The sequence below is a fragment of the Phyllostomus hastatus genome, unplaced genomic scaffold (genome assembly GCF_019186645.2).
Source record: "Phyllostomus hastatus isolate PE091 unplaced genomic scaffold, TTU_PhHast_1.1 phas_scaffold_182, whole genome shotgun sequence".
NCBI lineage: Eukaryota > Metazoa > Chordata > Mammalia > Chiroptera > Phyllostomidae > Phyllostomus > Phyllostomus hastatus.
Genome location: NW_025334013.1, coordinates 3,251,055 through 3,269,721, shown reverse-complemented (window position 1 = coordinate 3,269,721; position 18,667 = coordinate 3,251,055). Strand labels below are relative to the sequence as shown.

The window sequence follows — 18,667 nt, the reverse complement described above, 5'->3', positions numbered from 1 at the left end:
TGGAGGAGGTCCCTACATGTACCACGTGAATGGCAGGGCCTTCCTGGAGGGCGTGTGGCGGCGGCCGGTGGCTGGAGGCCTCACGAAGTCAGAGTGCTGGCAGTGAGGGTGGGAGGGAGCACAGCTGAGGGAGGTCCCTGTAACCAGATGGCAGAACCACTGCTTGTCAGGGGTGCAACGGGGTCTGCCAGGGAGTGTCAGGCAGCAGGTGCCAGGGCCAGGGCAGCGCCGGGTCTGGGGCCCAGGTCTGCGCGGGACGAGGGGTGTGGCCTGCGAGAGCTGACTGGGTGGACCCGAACAGCAGTGTTCCTGGGTGCAGACGGGGTAACACACCGGCTCCCTCCCAGACTCAGGGAACCAAAACGTACAGAAGCCCTGGAAGGACACGGGACAGCAGACGTCCTGCCCTCTCATTTAGTAGGGCGAGCGCTGAGGCCTCTGGGTAAAAATCTTTAATCAGTTCAACGCATTCTGACTCCTTGAAAGCCAGTTAGCTTACAGAGGCCAAAAGGGACAGAGTAAGTGCTGATTCTGGGTCTCCCACGGGCCTCTTTTCTTGTGTCTCTACAGCCAAAAACAGCCAAAACAAAAGCACCTAGCAGCAAGGGTTAAGTAGCTCTTAATCACCTAAACTTTTCTTCCCAAAAGGTGAGGAGCCCAGATTTACCTCCAGGCACCAGCTCCTCACTCTAGAAGCACACATGAGTCTCCAGGGCCGTGGCAGAAACTACCAGGGGCGTCCTTCAAGTTTAACTCTGTGTGAGGCGTGTGTGCCCCCCCCACCCCACCTGCCGGAACTCCAGTTCACTGAACACCCTCCTGCCTGGGCTTCTGCTGGTGAGCGGGGCCCCACGGCCACGGCCACGCTGCACGCCCCCCTGCACACACCGTGGCCCTGAAGTAAGACTATTATGGTCTGCGCCCCTTTAACGAGGAGGAAACTGAGACTCGGAGAGGTCAGGGAATCTGTTGGGGTCAGACCGCTGCAAGGCGCCGAGGTGGGATTTGACCCAGGGCATCCTGGCCCTGAGCCCATGCCCCCAGCCCTTCCCCAGAGGGTTTAGGCCCTGCCCCTCAGCTTGTCGACTGCGCCTGTCATCGACTGCGCCTGTCATCGACCAGCCACAGGATGCAGTTTAAGTTCAAAAGCACCTCTTCTAAGTTCCCCACGTCTCCGTCATCAGTGTCTTATGTGCCTGGCCAACCACCCTAGAAAGCAAGTCGGAGACACACAAGACCCACGCTTCACACGAGTGCGAGCGAGGCAGAACCAGCGGGACGGTTCGCACCCCCTACGGAGGGGGCCAAACAACTCACTGTTTCAAATGCCAACGTGGAAGTCTCTCAATTTGGGTTTTTCAGTTTGTGGCTGACTTAAAAGACACCAATGGCTACCCAGAAACCCTGCTGGTCATAAGCAGGTTCCTTGGTTCTCACACTAAGGTTTTCTCATTGAATCCTGGTTACAAAAACTACATCCACGTGGCCAAAACCTACCAGAATTCCTAAATACTAACCACATAACCAATGATGACTGATAATAAGTAATGTGTCCATACACAAGCTATCTTAGAAAAACTAGATTACCTTAAAATGTATTAAGCAGAAAACGTTAAACAAAATCTAATTGACCTAAATGCAAAATAAAGCATCAAAATTAAAAACAAAATTTTCTCTTCTGCACCTGTTGTCTCTTCCACTCTTACTGGACTTCTGAGTAAAGGACCAGACTCTCTGATGCCAGGGGAGCCCCAGGGGACATGCACGAGGCCCTCTTCTGCCACCAGGGAGCGGTGACTCTCTAGGGACCACCAGACGGCTCGCCCTCGGGCTCTGGCGGGGTCAGGGCTGCCTGAGCACGAGGAGTGGAGCCGCCCGCTCAGCCCGCGAGTCTCAGAACCGTCGGCCCGAGCTCCGTGGCACCTGGGAGCGGGGCGGGAGGGGAAGGACAGGCTGTCAGAGGCACGGATAAAAGATGGGATGGGGAAACATCCCTACACGGTGCTAAGAGCATTTGCATTAAAAATCACCTTAAAACGCAAGGTTGGATAAATCAGTTGCTCCCAACTATTGGGACATTTACTCCATGTACTTTCTGGCTTTATTATCATAAGATGTTTCACCTATTTGCATTTCGCAGCTGATGCTTCGCGATTCTGTGGAAAGACACCCAACAGGCCAAAGGCAGTCTTCCAGCTACGGAAGCAGTGCAGACGAAAACGAGCCAGTAAGCCTGGGGAAGAGTTCGTCAGCGCTCCTATCACCATGAACAGCTCACTGCAACTAATTTTAATCTGTGATTCTAATGAATGACATAAACTTTTATAGGTACCCACAAAGCTCAGAAAGGACTTACATCCATTTCAGTGCTCATTTAGCAGCTTCAGCTGTGTGCAATTAAAGCATCAGCATTAAATGTTAGACAATAAAATAATGAGACACTTAAAAAATAATCTGTGCTTCGGTAGGCCATGCTAAGAGATCTCACACGATTTTTTTTTTAAGAACACGATTTCTTGGAGGTATCTTTCCAGTTCAAAAAATAAACTCAAGCCTGACTTTTGTTTTTAGATTCGGGTTGTTTGCTTTAGAATAAGAATTTTCTGAAAAGAAGACTATAATTTAAAAAATGCATCATCTGAAAAACAGTCCTAAAACAGCATATGGCATCAAGCAATCTGGTTACACGGACCATCACAGCTGACCAGACTTCGGCAGAGTTACAAAAGGACATTTTTGATCATGTTAGTAAAATGTTGTTTATTCTTAACTTATGCCTCAAATAAAGAAATAAAATATTAAAGGAGAAAGGTGAATTTTGGAAACGAGACAACTTTCTTATCTTCTAGCCCATACCATACATGGAATTAAAGGGCTAAACCTTCTCTCCCAACAATACTCGAGAATACAAAATGTCATCTAAGGCTGTACAATGTGGCAGCTGAGAGTAATAAATTCAAGTTGCCACGATTTCTAAAAGAAACAGGAGTTAATCTGCAAAAAGGTGGAGGGTGTGGCGATGATGAGGGTGTGCGTGCATGGGAGGGAAGGGGTTGTGGTGCCGTGTGTGTGAGGGGGGATGCGGGGGAGGAGAGAGAGAAAAGGAAGGAAGCAGGGGGGTGAGGGAGAGATCTCTGTGAACCACAAGTTAATTTAGCGATTGCAAAATATGAATAGAAATAGAGATATACTGTATGGGGAAATGTACTCATTAAACTAAAATTTTAAAAGGATGAAAACACAGATTACATTTTATTTTAAAAACTGAAATGAATTTTAATACAGAAAATGAAGACAGCATTTTGCAAATTTATCACTCAAAGGGATATCTCTATTTGAGGAAATCAGCACGTTACACTTTGAGAGATGAAATGTTACAGCTTGCACACCAAAATTAAAAAATGAAATTAAATTAAAAAATGAAATGGTTACCAAGGTAATGCAGGTCAGGGGATCAAAGGTGAAGGGTCACACATTATTAAAAAGAAATCCAAAAGGGCGGCTGCGTCATGATCTCTGCAAAACAAAGGAGCTCCAGTAAGTAAAACTGACATCTCTGAGAAATTAAAACGCAGTTCTTGAAAAGAAGGCTCCCTGGTAACTGAACACAGTCATTCCTGACTTCATGTAGAGCCATTTTATTTAGGTACAAAACCAAATTTTAATTACCTGTTACCAACAAAATCTTTGTACAAAATTAACCATTCAATCATATTAAAACCCAAAATAACCCCAATTATAAATTGAGAAGCACTGACACTTCCACCAGACCCCACACCCCGATTTCTGGGAATGACAGTGTTTGACAAGTCGCCAACATATCAGAAATCTAATTTGGTCACAGCGTGGTGAGTTTTTTTTCCTCTCCTCAAGGAATGAGTTCCAAAATTGAGTTTTGCAAATTTGTTTCATCTGAAGTAGCTGCATAAAATTTCCATTATTGGAACATTTAGTATAACAATGTTCTAGAAGACAGCAATAAAGTGATACATGATAAAATAAACTGTGCAACTATATCTATTAAGCTCTGTTCTCACATCAACTCACACAGCACAGGGGCAAAAAGACATCTGAAGCAAAATCACTTGCTAGTTCTACTGCAATTCCACGGGGCTGCCAGAAAGTTGACACCAGGGCTATCTTGCAGGGGAAAAGCATGTGACAGGCTCGGCTTCGATTCCTTCAACAAATGCTGTTACTCACTTACCTTCCCCATTAGCCAACTAAGAGAGATTATGTTTTCAGAAGAATACAGAGAGCTAAGATTTTGCTTTGCAACATACAGCAACTACCTACGTCACGCCAAACACAACTATGCGGCCACAGCAAGCATAACAATTAATAGTTACATTCATTTCCGTGTCCACTTCGCTAGCGAATAGGATGGATGCCACCGTGATGACATAATCTCTCCTCGCCTACCTTCCCTGATTCCAGCACCCTAATCCCTAGCAGGCTGTGTCGACAAGGGCTCCCTGTTTTAAGAGTAAAGGGGAGCACAACTAGCAGAAACGCACTAAGTTCCATCTCTCTCCTTCCAGCCTCCTAGTGCAGTTCCATCCCACGATACCTATCAAATTCCGAAAATACTTGGAGATTTCAATACTGACAACTACCCAGAATGATTTTATTAAAAGGAACAGTAAGTATATCCTTTCTGGTGGCTTAGAGCGATCGATAAATCCAGGCAAACCTCGTTTCACTGCGCTTCTCTTTATTTGCATTTCAGATGTTGCTTTTTTTTTTTTTTTTCAAAGACCCTCCGCCAGCAAAAAGATCACATTACCACTCACTCCGTTGAGACATCAGACCCCAACCCGCAGTATCTCCAAGATCTTGCCTGTCAACAAACTCCACGAACGTCAGGTTTCTGTTTCCCTGATTAGGTTCTGTTAAAAATCACTCACAGCAGGGCTTCCTACACTAGACACACGTGTGTTGGTGCCCTGAGGCCTTGTTTCTCAAACCATGATTTTTTTTAAGTCCCATAGCTACTGAAAAGTAAACCAGCATTTCATTTCTCGGGAATGCTCATCCCCCATAAAGCCTGTCACACATGTATTTGTTGCTGGGAGGCACGCAGGCAATTCTGCACGCTATAGACGGAATCAATACCCCATCCACACGATGCACACGCTGTTTTAGTAGCATTGTTATTCAGACCACTTCAGCATCTTTGTAAGAAAAGGCGAGAAGCCAGCGGTGTAACATTAGTCAAGTTTTGTTTTACTAAAAAATTTCCTATTAAGAATGAGAAAAAGTCTATGTATTCAGATCAAGTGTCTGTACGTACCCCTTTATTATCAAGACACATGAATTTATTAAGTACTTTCTTCTTGAAAACAAGGGTCTGGAGTACTCACAGAAGCTTTGCAAACATCTTCTAAATCATTTCTAAACTTCACCAACTCACAAAAGCATGCTAGCCCAAATTTTAGGTGGTTTAAAAACATCTGGGAAGGATTTTAGTAGCGTTTCCCAGAGGAGCTTACTCTAGGGCGGAGGACAGTTAAGGCGTCCGGGATCGCTGTGTCCCCAACAGCAAGGGTCCGGGACACGCAGCCCGTGGAGAGACGCCCGGAGGCCCGAGCGCCCTGGACGCAGCTGGCGGCTGCCATGGGGACCACAGCCGAAGCCTCCCCCCCCAGGCAGGGGTCAGGGGTGCGCACACATTCCCCACAGACACGGCGTGCCAACTGTCCGCTTCACCCCAAATCTGTTCCAGGGACATTTCTGCTCCAAACTCCAGAAGCTGTGGGGCCTAAGGAGCTTTGCATTTTTTTCCAAAGGACTTGGACACAGCACATTCCCTGGGGAACCCCGGCCAGAGAGCCCCGAGGACCACAACAGCCTGTCTTCCTCTCTCCAGAGCCCCCATCCTTCGCTGGGGCCGGGCGTGGACTGCAGACGGCCTGGCTTGATGAACACTGTGCACGCAAAGACTGCTGGGATTTCTTTAGCCTGAACCAAGTCCCTACCTGGCAACACCGACATTTTCACATCAAGGGGAAGAGAAGGTTAGTCTACTGCAAGACAGTCCCCTTCTGAAATGATGGCCAGAAACTGAAGTTAGCAGCAAACGCTCAAAACCCTACTAAGCCCTCAACACTCCCCGTGCACAACCGGCCCACGAGCTTGCCGCGGTCTGACCGGGAAACCGCGCCGCGTCCCTGGAGCGAGGAGCACGCCGAGCGTCACCCGCACAAGGCCCTCGAGTCGCCGGACCTCAGCCAAGAGTCGAAAAATGCTTTTCCAGGGAAATTCTCGCCCATACGAAGCTCTCAATGTCTGGGCAACTTTTTACATAAGTGTGTTTTCCAACACACTCCACTTGCACTCTGTGTTAAATTATGTTTGGTGCCAAGGACCAACCAGCACTTACAAGCACAGAGAATTAACTGGTTCCCATCCCAACTACACAGACACAAAACAAAGAACGCCGTTTGTAACAGGGTTAGATCATGACAGAAGTGCCGCCACTTTCACCACGAGTGTATCCGTGTCAAAACAGAGCCCGTGGAAGAGCCACAAAGAAACGGACACAAAGAGCCGGGAAGACTCGAGAGCCAGAGGAGCCAGGGACCGCTGGCGGAAGCCACGCCCACCACCCCACCCGGTTCACCCGCTCCGCACAGAAGGGCCATTACCTCAACGACACCGCGCTTCCTGCAGCAGAAACGAACATCGGCAGATGTGTTCAGAGATCAGAGAGAGGAACGTCCAGCCAAAACCTTACTACAGGCTTGGATGGAAAAAGGGGCCGCACGCCGAACCAGACCAGCTCAGGGGCAGCCTGCACCGCGGCCTCACAGACTCAGAGACCGAAGGAGCCACACAGATGGTCTGAAATGAAAACTTCCTAACTCGAAACCACGGCAGCCTGGGTCAGGGCGCGTACAAGAAGCAACCAATGAATGCATAAATAAGTGGAACAACAAATCGATATTTCTCCCTCTCCTCCCATCCCTCTTTCCTCTCTCTCTCTAAAAATCAATGAACCAATTTTTTAAAATTCCTAATTAAAATCAAGTCATGGCAGGTATTCGTGTCCTAGGCCAGTAGATTCGTTGACAAAGGTCAACCTTTACCTTAACAACCCTGTCTGCTGTCTTTCCACATCCATGAACACACGCCTTCAGAAGGTCAAGGTAACTTCCTCTGCCCTTGTGAGCCGGGCCCACGAAACACCTGGCTGTGCTCACGTAACGGTTAACCATCCTGGACCCACCGATGTAAAATACGGCGCATGCCCGTTCGTTTTACTTTCCACCCAGTCCCACAGACACCCCCCGTGCTCTCTCCCGCCTCCCCAACTGATCACCAGTGGGTTTCGCATACCCCCTGTGTCCTCTCCTGTGGTTCTAACGCAGGGTCCCCAGCCCCTGGGCGTCGGACTGGTGCTGGTCCACGGCCCGTTAGGAACCAAGACGCACAGCCGCAGGTGAGCGGCCAGCGAGTGAGCAGATCGGTCCCTGGTGCCAGAGAGGCTGGGGACGCTGTTCTCACCCACAAAATAAGGTGCCAGCTGCACTTCCTCAGTCCCAAGGGGTCTTGCTTACCAGCCACTGTCATCGGTTGGGCGCAAATAAACTCAAAAATTCTCTACACGGGGATGGAACCAGAAAAAAAATCTATAAATTGTAAATAGCAATCAGTAAGTAAATCGTCACCACGTCCTCGAACAGAACAGACAACTCCCTAGAGTAAACCGCCCTTGAGCCAAGTGTGCCTTCGAGTTGGGTGAGGGTTATGTATCTGCCTTCCTTCCGGGCTAGAACTGATGTGAGTTTTCAGCATGCTGGAAACCACCCATTGAACAGCCACGACGAAAGCATTTGGTCTTTTCAAGTCCATGGCCCCTACAGCTGGTGCACCCGCCCCCGCGACCCCCCCGCCCCCACCCCGTCAGGGCCGCCCTCTCTGTCAGCCTCTCTGAAAGGCAGCTTCCCTGCGGAGCCCCCCTACCGTGCGGAGCGCCCCCACCGGGGTCTGCCCTGCTTGTTTCCCGCGCGCGCTCTGTGAGCGACTCCGCGACGTGCACCTGCAATCCTCACATTGTTTCCGCGGCAGCCCTCAGAAAGAAAACAAAAGCTGGCACTACAAACTAAATAACTTGCCACCCAGTATTTTATCCTCGACAATGCAATCTTTCCCTGACGGCATCGGAGACGCCACGGAGCGATAAAGGAAGGAGGCACGGGGCACCGGGGGACTCTCAGAGTGCTGAGAACGCCCGCTGGGGCGGAAGGTGCCGGCTGCACGGGGCGTGCGTGTGCACGCTCGTCAGCCACTCCCTTTAAGTGTGTGCAATGTACCGGATGCCAGCGGTACTTCACAACAGCAGTCTCAGAGCGGGCGGGCGGGCACGAGGCGGACCCGGCCTCCCCGTGGCCCCACGCCGAGGACGCTGAGCCCTGGGAGAGACACCTTCCCAGGCCAGCAAGCCAACCCCGGCACCGGTCGTCTGCTGCTGGTCTCCTTGGTGGGCGACGTGAACGCACCCTCCTCGTTTGAAATGAATAAATACGTAAACACCATATCATTAAATCATTTATTAGTCACTAACTTTCATATTAGCCACCGACCTGAAATGACCCTGTTTTCTAAATCGAAACTCAGGGCAATCGGACATAGCTTCTCTAAGAAGAGACTATTCAAAATCACCTTCTGACTGGTCCTAGCTCTGCCAATGACACCTAGATTCATCAAATATTCTTAAACTTTTTCTCAGACGTGTATGTATTGTCAGCTGTGTCCCAGCCAACACCCCAGTCCTTTCTGGCACCGTCCCACCAGGGAAGAGACCAACAGAGCGTAGGCCAAAGCCCCCAAACACCAGTCTGTAAGGAACAGGACGCAAGGAAACACCCGGCCCCGGTGCTGACCCTCCCTTCTGTCCTGGTGGCCTCTGACCCGTGCTCACGGCCCGCCCTCACACGGGACCACTGCCGTCCCCCCACTTCCCATCGCCTCTGTCCGCTGCCTCTCAGACTTCAGACTGACCGGGAACCCCCTGTGGAAGCCAAGTCACTCGTGGGAACGGTCGCCGAGCCCTGCCCCTACCCTACGAGAGTACGGTTTAGTGCATCAGCAGAGGAGCCGAGCCACCTGCATTTTCAGTCAACTCCCAGATGAGCCCACAATTCTCGTTTCAAGAAAACTGCGCAGGCGGGTCCCACCCACCCCGGGCCCCCCCCCCCCGCGCCCTGCGCCCTGCCTCCTTCCGTACCCGTCACAGCTGGCAAGGCTGCCAAGGTGTAAAGTAAGAAACGAGCTACAGCTGGTGACAGCGGTGTGCGGTCCTCCCTCCCAAGACTTTCAAGAACGTTTTTAAATGCCAACACACGCCTACGAAGTCTTTCACACCCAAAAGAGTAGAGCTGCACTGACAGGCCGCGTGGCTACACAGGAAATCCGGGGTCCGCTCTGGGCTCTCCGGGCAGGCCACGCGATCCCGGGTCGAGGTGCCAGCACTAGCACTTCCTGCTTCTACAGCCTTGAACAGATTACTTAATTGTTAAACCAAGACTCACTTTCTTCACTTAGAGCAAGAAGATAACAACGTCCCCACCTCACAGGGGCGCCGAGACAATTAATGAGACCAGTGGCAAACACTGCCTAGCCTGCTGCTTGGGACCAGAGAACCAGCACCCACCAGCTCTGGTCACCGTGGCTGCGACGCTGATCGGCTCGCACTTTTCCCGTCTGCGTCCTCCCAAGCTTTACCAGCAGGGTTCCACTACCCGTTTCTGCAGATGGACAAAGTTCGAGACAAATGGTGTACATCTTACGGAGAGCAGGGCTGGAATTCAAGCTACATCTGTCCAGGTCTGCCCAGACCTGCCCACTCCACGCCTCCAGCCCTGGCGGTCAGGAAGGAGCTCACACTCCGCTGGCCGGCAGCCTGCTCGCCCGCACGCCGCCCGCACGGGGAGCTCCAGCCCATGGCGGGAGGACGAGCAGCGAATGAACAGGGAGGCCCTCCAGGGTGAGACACACTTTCCAGACCCACTGCTGCGCCTACCACAGCGCCGTACACAACACATGTAAAAGGACACGTGTGGGATTTAAATCAGTGGAGCAAGAGAAATAAAGACAAGGACTTATTTGCATGTTTGTATGCAAAGAAAGAAGAGTAATTGCTTCTCATTCTGCAGTTCTACCACTTTAATTAAGAGACAAATTCAGACTTCCGGCCAAGACAGGGGTGTAGGTAGATATGCTTCACTTCCTCTCACAACCAAAAGAAGGACAACAACCAATTTAAAAATGAACAACCAGAACTGCCAGAAAACTGAAATGCATGAAGTCCAACAAGCACGGAGTTAAAGACGAAACATTCATCCAGACTGCTAGGAGGGGCAGAGATGGACAGCCAGGACAAACAGGATACGCAGAAAGGTGGCACCTGGCGGCCAGGGTGGTCCCACATTCACGTGCAGATAATCTGGGAGGAACAGCTGGGGGGCGAGACAGACTGCGCAACCCAGGGGTCCAGCGTGGAGAAATAAAGCCTCAAAACCCCTGGCTGCAAAAACCTGTGGGGGCTGGAGTGGTGGGAGAAACTCCCTGTTTCATAGGAGAGTCTATCAGAGAAACTCACAGGGCCCTAGCATGTACACAAACCCACCAACCCGGAATCGGCACCGGAAGGGAGCAGCTCACTCGTGGGAAGCAGGGGGGGACTGAAAGTGGGCCAAGAGCACAGCAAGTGGCGCTGTTGCCTCTCTGACCCCTCCCCCACAGACAGCGACACAATGCAGCCAAGTGGGCCACCTGCCCTAGTGAACACCTAAGGCTCCGCCCCTTAACAATGTAACAGGTGCACTGAGACAAAGAACTATGGCCCAAAGGAAGGAACAGATCAAAACTCCAGAGAAACAACTAAGTGAGGAAGAGAAAGCCAACCTGTCAGATGCAGAGTCCAAAACACTGGGAATCAGGGTGCTCACAGAAATGACTGAGTACGGCCGCAAAATGAAGGAAGGAGTGAAGGCTGTGCAAAGTGAAATAGAGGAAGATGCACAGGGCACCAACAGTGACGGGAAGGAGACTGGGACTCAAATCAACAATGTGGAGAAGGAAGAAATAAACATTTAACCAGAACAGAATGAAGAAACAAGGATTCAAAAAAATAAGGAGAGGCTTAGGAACATCTGGGACAACTTTAAACATTCCAACATCAAAATCACAGGAGTGCCAGAAGGAGAAGAGCAACAGCAATAAATTGAAAACTTATTTGAAAAAATAATAAAGAAAACTTCCCCAATCTGGCAAAGGAAATAGACTTCCAGAAGTGCAGGAAGCTCAGAGTCCCAAAGAAGTTGGACCCAAGGAGGAACACACCAAGGCACATTATAATTAAGTTACCCAAGAATAAAGGAGAGAGAATCTTAAAAGCAGCAAGAGGAAAGGAGAGAGTTACCTACAAAGGAGTTCCCATAAGACTATCGGCTGATTTCTCAAAAGGAACCTTGCAGGCAAGAAGAGGCTGGAAAAAAGTATTTGAAGTCATGAAAGGCAAGGACCTACATCGAAGATTATCTATCCAGCAAAGCTATCATTCAGAATGGAAGGGCAGATACAGTGCTTCCCGGATAAGGTACAGTTGAAGGAGTTCATCATCCCCAAGCCCTTATTATATGAAATGTTAAAGGGACTTATCTAACAAAAAGAAGATCAAAACTATGAACAGTAAAATGACAACAAACTCACAACTATCAACAAATGAATCTAAAAGAAAACACAAACAATGCAAACAAAAACTAAGGAAACAACCAGACCAGGAACAGAACCAGAGAGATGGAGATCCCATGGAGGGAGTTCAGTGGGGAGCGGGAAGGGCAGAACAGAGGGGGAAGGTACCGGGAATAAGAGGCATGATTGGCAGGCATAAAATAGACGGGGAGACGCCAAAAATGGCACAGTAAACAGAGGGCTCAAAGGACTTTTATGTACAACCCATGGACATGAACTAAGGGGGAGAATGCTGGAGCATTGTGGGGTACAGAGCCGAGGGGGGATAAAGTGGGAGCAATTGGGAAAAGTGTAATAGCATAATCAATAAAATATACTTAAAAAAAAGAACAAATCATTCCCCCACAAACGTTTACTGAGCACCCGACTCTGGACAGACTCTGAGCAGGCGCTGCACTGGGCGCCAAGCCGCCCGGTGACAGCAGAGGGGTCTCGGCCTTGTCTGTCTGGGCCTGGAAGGGGAGGGTTCGCACAGGGCAGGCCGTGCAGGCCCTGGGAACAGTGGAGGCGGCGCACGCAATACCATGGAAACACATGGCAAGGGGCCTCACTGGCACTGCTGGGGACTGAGACATTTTCTCAGGGAAGGCCAAGTCAGCTGATACCTGAGGGGTGGCAAGGCAGAGGGTGACCCTCTTCCAAGCAGAGGAAATGGCGTGTCAGAGGCAGCGGGGCAGTGAGGGCCTGAGCGTGCAGAGGGACTGCAGGAAGGAACAAGGGGGCTGCACCGGGGATCCGGGGGGGGAGGGGCTCGGCAGGGGGCCGGAGGGCGGCAGACAGGAGTGCACGGGCCCTGCGCGCCATGACGAGAGGCCGACACGGCACCGAGCACGACAGGAAATCATTCAGAGGTCAGGAAAGGGGGCGCCAACATCCAACTGGCACCTCCGAAAGACCACTCTGGCATCCGAGCGGAGACTGGGCTCGGAGGGGCCAGAACGAGGGTGGCGCAGGGACAGGAGTCGGGAGACGCCCAAAGCCGCCCGGCTCGGGCCGGGGCGCTGGCTGTGAAGAGTGATTTGGACGGGATGGAAATTTGGGAACGCAGCCTACAGGCTTGGGTTCCACGTGGAGTAAAAGCAGGGGGTATCAAAAACGGCCCCTCAGAGGAAAGAGTCAGCCCTTCAAAGGGAGGAACCCGACCAACAGCAGCCAGCCAGGGGCGCGGGGCCGGCGCCGTCGTCGGTGACGAGCAGCGCACACGGGTGCGATGGGATGGGCGCTGCGGCCCTGCGGTCCTCCTCCCCGGACCCACAGCGCCGGCCTGACCGGAGAGCGGCAGCAGAGAGACCCAGAGCGAAGGACGGCACACAAAACAGCTGATCTGTCAAGGTCAACACCAACCAAGCGAGCCTGAGAAAGTGTCACAGTCCAGAAAAGCCTAAGGAGACACGATGACTAGATGGAATGCGACATCCTGGACGGGGCCCTGGACCAGAAGAGGACGCTGGGGGGAAACCGAGGAAACCCAGACAGCCCGAGTTCCGCTGATGGCAACACACGAGCGCCGGCCGACCGGCTGGGGCACAAGCACCACGGCTGTGTTCGCGGGGGGCCTGGGCGTGGGGGACACACGAACCCTGTAACGTCCCAGCAGTTTTCCCGGGACTCCAAAGCTATTCTACGCGTAAAAGCTGATCTGACACCAACCGCCAGGTCTGGCCTGGGCCCCGGGGAGCGAGCACCCCTTATGGAGACAGAGAGACCGCGAGCAAGCCAGCAGGTCCCACCGCAGGCGCCCGTAGGGGCAGCAGCCGGACCTCCCAGACGCCAGGCAGGCGGGCAGCACTGCTGTAGAGCTCAGCAGAGCACTGTGCTCGAAACACAACTTCAGGAGCGAAGGGCCTCGGTCTGGATCCTGAGAAACATCCACACAGCAGAGCAGAAGGTCTAGCGTCAGGCCCTGACAAAGCTCTGCTTCTAGATGCCAAGGAGGAACACCCAGCACGAGGGAGCAAGACCAGGGGCCAGGGAGACAGGCTTGGCCAACTGGCTCAGGTAACACCTGAAACAGCAGATGAAGTAAGCCCTGAGAAACACTCCCCGTATGTAACAGCTCTGAGACCGCTGGTGAGCTGAGGAGGAGGTTTCCGCACAACAATGGAAGCCAAGTTCAGACTGAAGCGTCTGACTACGAGGTGAGGACATGGAGGGAAAAACAACCCTCGCAAGGAGACCGGCTCTCGGATTCGCACAACCAGGCCCACGGCGACTTCAGCCACAAGACCCAGAGGTGGCAGCACCCCAGGTGTCATCGATGGATGAGTGGACAAAGAGTAGCACACACCTGATGAAATATCACTCGGCCCTGGAAAAGGGCAGGCAATCCCGGCACAGGCCACACCGTGGATGAGCCCTGAGGACACTGTGCTGCGTGGGACGCGTCCGTCCCAGGAAGACACGGAGCAGTCCTCGCAGAGCAGTAAGCCCCGTGCAGGCAGACAGCAGACTGCGGGCCGCCAGGGACCGGGGCAGCGGGGAACGGGGCGGGTGTTTAATGGGGACAGAGTTCCCCCTGGGCAGGAAGAAGAGGGTACAGGCGAGGGATGGTGGCGATAACTGCGCAACAGTGAATTTATTTCACACCAAAGACCTGCACGCTTAAAATAGTTAAAATGGTTTTACGTTACATATATTTTACCACAATTATACAATTTAAAAGAAAAAGAACTCTACCGCCCAAAAGGTGAACTCCAGACCAAGCTACAAGGCCCTGCCGAGGGGAACGGTTAAAGCCGGGGTGCTCCAACCAGACTGGCACTCCCCAAACCTGTCCCCACGACATGCATGCGACACCACGCACATGCGTTCCCCACGTCCAGCCCTCGTGCTCTGAAAAGGGGCGGGGCCGCCCAGACTGCAGACCATCGGTCTCTGACCTGAAGGGCACTCACCCACGAACCCTGTGCGCCCTCTCAGTAGTTGTATGTCTGCTGTGTTCTTGGGCGTGAGAAAAGCTGGGAAACAATGCTACAGAAAGGACGGTTGCAGATTATGACAATTCAATTTTCAGTTGCAAGAAAAGTTGCTTTAATTAGTTTTCTTCATCAACCCACAACTTCTGCTACCAAAGGAAAAAAAAAAGCTGTGGTCTCAACTGATAAAAACGAGTAACAGACCATTTAGAGAAACAAGCGAACCTCTACTACGACACCGCACTCCGTCCCCCACAGACGTTTCACAGAGAAGGCGCAGCAGTTTCTCCCCGCTACGCTGGACTGACGGGGACCAAGCCCGCGTGGACCGAGAGAGAGGGAAGGCAGGGCGGCGCCGATGCAGGCGCCGAACGAACGGATCAATGAGCGAGAACAGCCACATGAAGCACAAGGTGAAGACCACACTTCAGATCAGTAGGAAGGATAACTCATTCAATAATGAGCATCTAACGCAGGAGGGCGGAGGGGCTGGAAATCAGAGCTCTATCTCACCTTGCATGCATGTACACACACACACACACACATGCTTGTTATATATTTTATATGCTTATTATATGTGCATGTTTATACACATACACACAGTTATACATATAAAGGTTTATCTGTATCAAACACCTAAGGATAAGAATTCGAAACAGAAAAGAAAATCTAGGGAGAAAGCTTAATAACTGGTGGGAAAGGCTTTCCTGGGTATGCTATCAAGCCCAGAAAAATTCAACGTCTGATGGCATGACTCAGAGGTCTGCCAGAAGCACATAATGGTTTAAAAATTAAGATTAAAATATAGGTGGACTATGCATACATTTTTTTTTCACTTAGCGATTTTAGAGAGAGAGCCAGGGAGAAAGGGAGTGGTGGGGGGGAGAGGGAGAGAGAGAGAAACATCAATTTGTTGTTCCACTTGTTGACACACTCACTGGTTGCTTCTCACACGCGCCCTGACCTGGGATGGAACACACAACTTCGGCATACAGGATGACACCCTAACACCTGAGCACTGGCCTGCAAACCAAAGGGTCACCAGTTCGATTCCCAGTCAGGGCACATGCCTGGCTTGCAGGCCAGACCCCAGTTGGGGGCACGCAACCACACACTGATGTTTCTTTCCCTCTCTTTCTCCCTCCCTTCCCCTCCAAAAATAAAATAAATAAAATCTTTTCTTTCTTTTTTTAAGGAAGAAACAAGCCCTGAGCAGCAGGGCTCAGCTGGCTGCAGCACCGTCCCGCACACTGAACGCTGCGGGTTCCATCCCCAGTGGGGGTGCGTCCAGGACGCGACCACTGGATGTTTTTCTTCCCCCTTCCTTTCCCTCTAAAATCAATACACTTTAAAAATTTTTTAAATAAAAATCAGAAAGAAAAAGGACAAAGAACTTCTTAGGAAAAAGGGCAAAAGAATGAAATGATAATTCAAAAAAGTAATGCAAGTGGCCCAAACATGCTGCATCTCAGGAATATACAAAGAAATGCAAATTGAGAGGAGACACACATTTTTAACCTAGTAAACTGAGAAAGCTTCTTATAACGTGGCAGAACCTAGTGTCAGCTGGGGTCTGGGGCAATGGACGGTCTCCCACGTGGCTCTCGGGAGCAGGAGCTGGTACCACCTCCTAGAAGACCAAGTGCAAGTGTTTGCACTCTAACGAGCAACCCTGCGGGCAGGCCTGGCCCCTGCAGCAGTAACTGGACGAGCACGCAAAAATACCTGAACGAGAGTGGCACGTGCCTCGCTGATCGTAAGAGCAGAATACTGGGCAACCAATAAGGACTGATTTACATTTTTTCAAAGAACACCCATGCTCTAAAATTATGTGCAACCATACCCACGTATGTGCACAGGCATGGGAAGTGACCCCGGCAGCCCTGGCCGGAGCCCTCAGTGGCATGGAGTGCCGTCCCGCAAACCCTGGGTTGCAGGCCAGGTCGCGGGTTGGGGGCGTGCGAGAGGCAAACAATTGGTATTTCTCTTGTACAATAATGTTTCTCTCCCTCTTTCTCCCTCCCTTCTCCTCTCTAATAAACAAACAAACAAACGTATCTTTTCCGTGGCCACAGGAGACTGTGGTACAGGAGAAAAACAGTGTGTTGGGGCAGCGCGCTCACACACATCTATGAGTACGTGTACACATATGTGCATACACATGCGCCATTTACATATGTGGGGTTTTTTTACATAGGCATTTTTTTAAAGTCCAGGGAAGGATACAAATCAAATTTTTATTGACTATGGTTATACCAAAAGGCATACAATTTTAAGAAAAAGCTTTAAATTTTAATCTCTACACTTCTATGTTATTAGCATTTTCCAATGACCACTTATTACTTTTATAATTAAATGTTTATATACCTTTCTACAGAAAATATACTAAAGCAGTTTCTATGGGGGTAGACTACCCATGACAAAAGGATGTAGGTGATTTTGTATGGTCCCTTTCCCTCGTTAAGAGGTGAAGTCCTTCCACCATAGGCCACTCCCACCTGCGAGTGCACGGTCTCACAGCGCCTGAGACTCGAGTTCTCCCCAACAAGGAAGGCCCTGTACTTAGCAGCAGTCAGGAGACCTCAGCTCCAGAGCAATGACAGCGTTTCATACGGCACCAGAACCCGCACATAAAATGCAAGACTCGGCTAAATGAGAAGAAGGAGTTACATGAATTCAAGCAAACAAGATCTTTGTGAGGCTAAACTTAGCAAAAGCCACATGACACACTCTAGGATCAGCCCAATTAACAGATCAGAAGAGGAAGTGCAAGAAGTAGGACTTCAAACGTAATACACACATACTGCGATTGCACGCCGGCCACACTGCTGGCACTGCAGCAGAACCCCCAGCACCACCCCCTTCAGGCGATACAGTGTTTAGAGCAAGACAGGTTGTAAAACAACTTCAATATGTAAATCAATATGTAATTCCAATTTGATTTTAAAATTACTAAAAACAGTCACCTCTCAATGCTCCAGAGGGTAAGTAGATCTGTAAATTATATTAATACAACTGAGAAATACACAGTGAACAAAACCAACACCATGAAACTAAGCTGCCTCAAAGAATTCAAAATATAATTGAATAGTTAAATCCTTTAAGAGCAAATATAATTAAAGTTTGAAATGGGGACGTCGGTATCAATCCCCCTACGACAGGCAGACCGCCCACAACGTGTCTTCATCCACAGCTGACACTGCTCTGCACCCTGTGTGTGTGTAAGGAAACACGCAGTCCGCCAGGAGTGGGCTGCTCGGGTGTGGTCAGTGGGGTAACAACACGGGTGTAATCATTTCTAGTTGTAAGCTGAACATTTCGCCTACAGTGTCATATGGTATGCTTGAGTGTGGTACTGTTGTTACAGAATGCACGCTTATGATTTTGTCATAAGCAAGACTTTGTCATAAACGAGGGGCGTGATCTGTGCTGGACCCTGTATGACGGGTCTCCAGCCCTGGTTCCTGCCACAGAGCCCCTACAACCCTCTGTGACCTCCCCAGTGATGAGCGCGTCTTCTGCCCCAGTGCCCGGTCTCTGGACCTGGTTTCTCTGACACGGGGCTCCGAAAACCCCTGTGGGCTCCTAAGCAACAAGGGCACTGGGCACATCTCTCATTCTAATGAGCTGACTCTGGGTGGGGTCCCTGATGGCCGCTGGTCACTGGACAGACCAAGTCACGACCGGAACAGTGGAATTTGCAGCCCCGCCTCCACGGGACAGGAGCCCCCATGCTGGGGACCCTCCCAGACCACGCCCCGTGTCTCTCCATCCGGCCATTCGTCTGCATCCCCCTCTCTTGTCGCAGCCCCTCTCTTTCCTTCCCAGCCCTCTGTGTGATTTCTTAGTGCCCACCTGTGTTTCTGATTGTCTGCTTAATGGCTGTTTGTCTTGGAAGGTAAACTGAGTCTTGATAGCCACTCCACAGGTCCTCAGGGACTGGAACAGTAAGGAAATGAGGAATTCGGCAGACCCACAGAACGGCAGGCCGTCCT

General features: G+C 50.8%; 1 protein-coding gene across 13 annotated transcripts in view; it reads right to left on the bottom strand.

Annotated features, from left to right (window-relative positions):
- Positions 1 to 18,667, bottom strand: part of CAMTA1 (calmodulin binding transcription activator 1) — a 731,766-nt gene that overhangs the window by 651,390 nt on the left and 61,709 nt on the right. The window contains exon 4 of one of the 13 annotated variants that reach the window (XR_006787936.1): positions 3,433 to 3,516. The exons of 10 other annotated variants lie outside the window; for them this stretch is intronic. Coding sequence is in view for 1 of the 3 variants with exons in the window: in XM_045858558.1 (XP_045714514.1) it covers positions 3,508 to 3,516 (9 nt within the window). In the remaining 2 variants the exon portion in view is untranslated. Of the gene's footprint in view, positions 1 to 3,222; positions 3,519 to 18,667 lie in introns of those variants that run through there. 2 more of the 13 variants (XM_045858550.1, XM_045858558.1) reach the window with 2 other exon arrangements.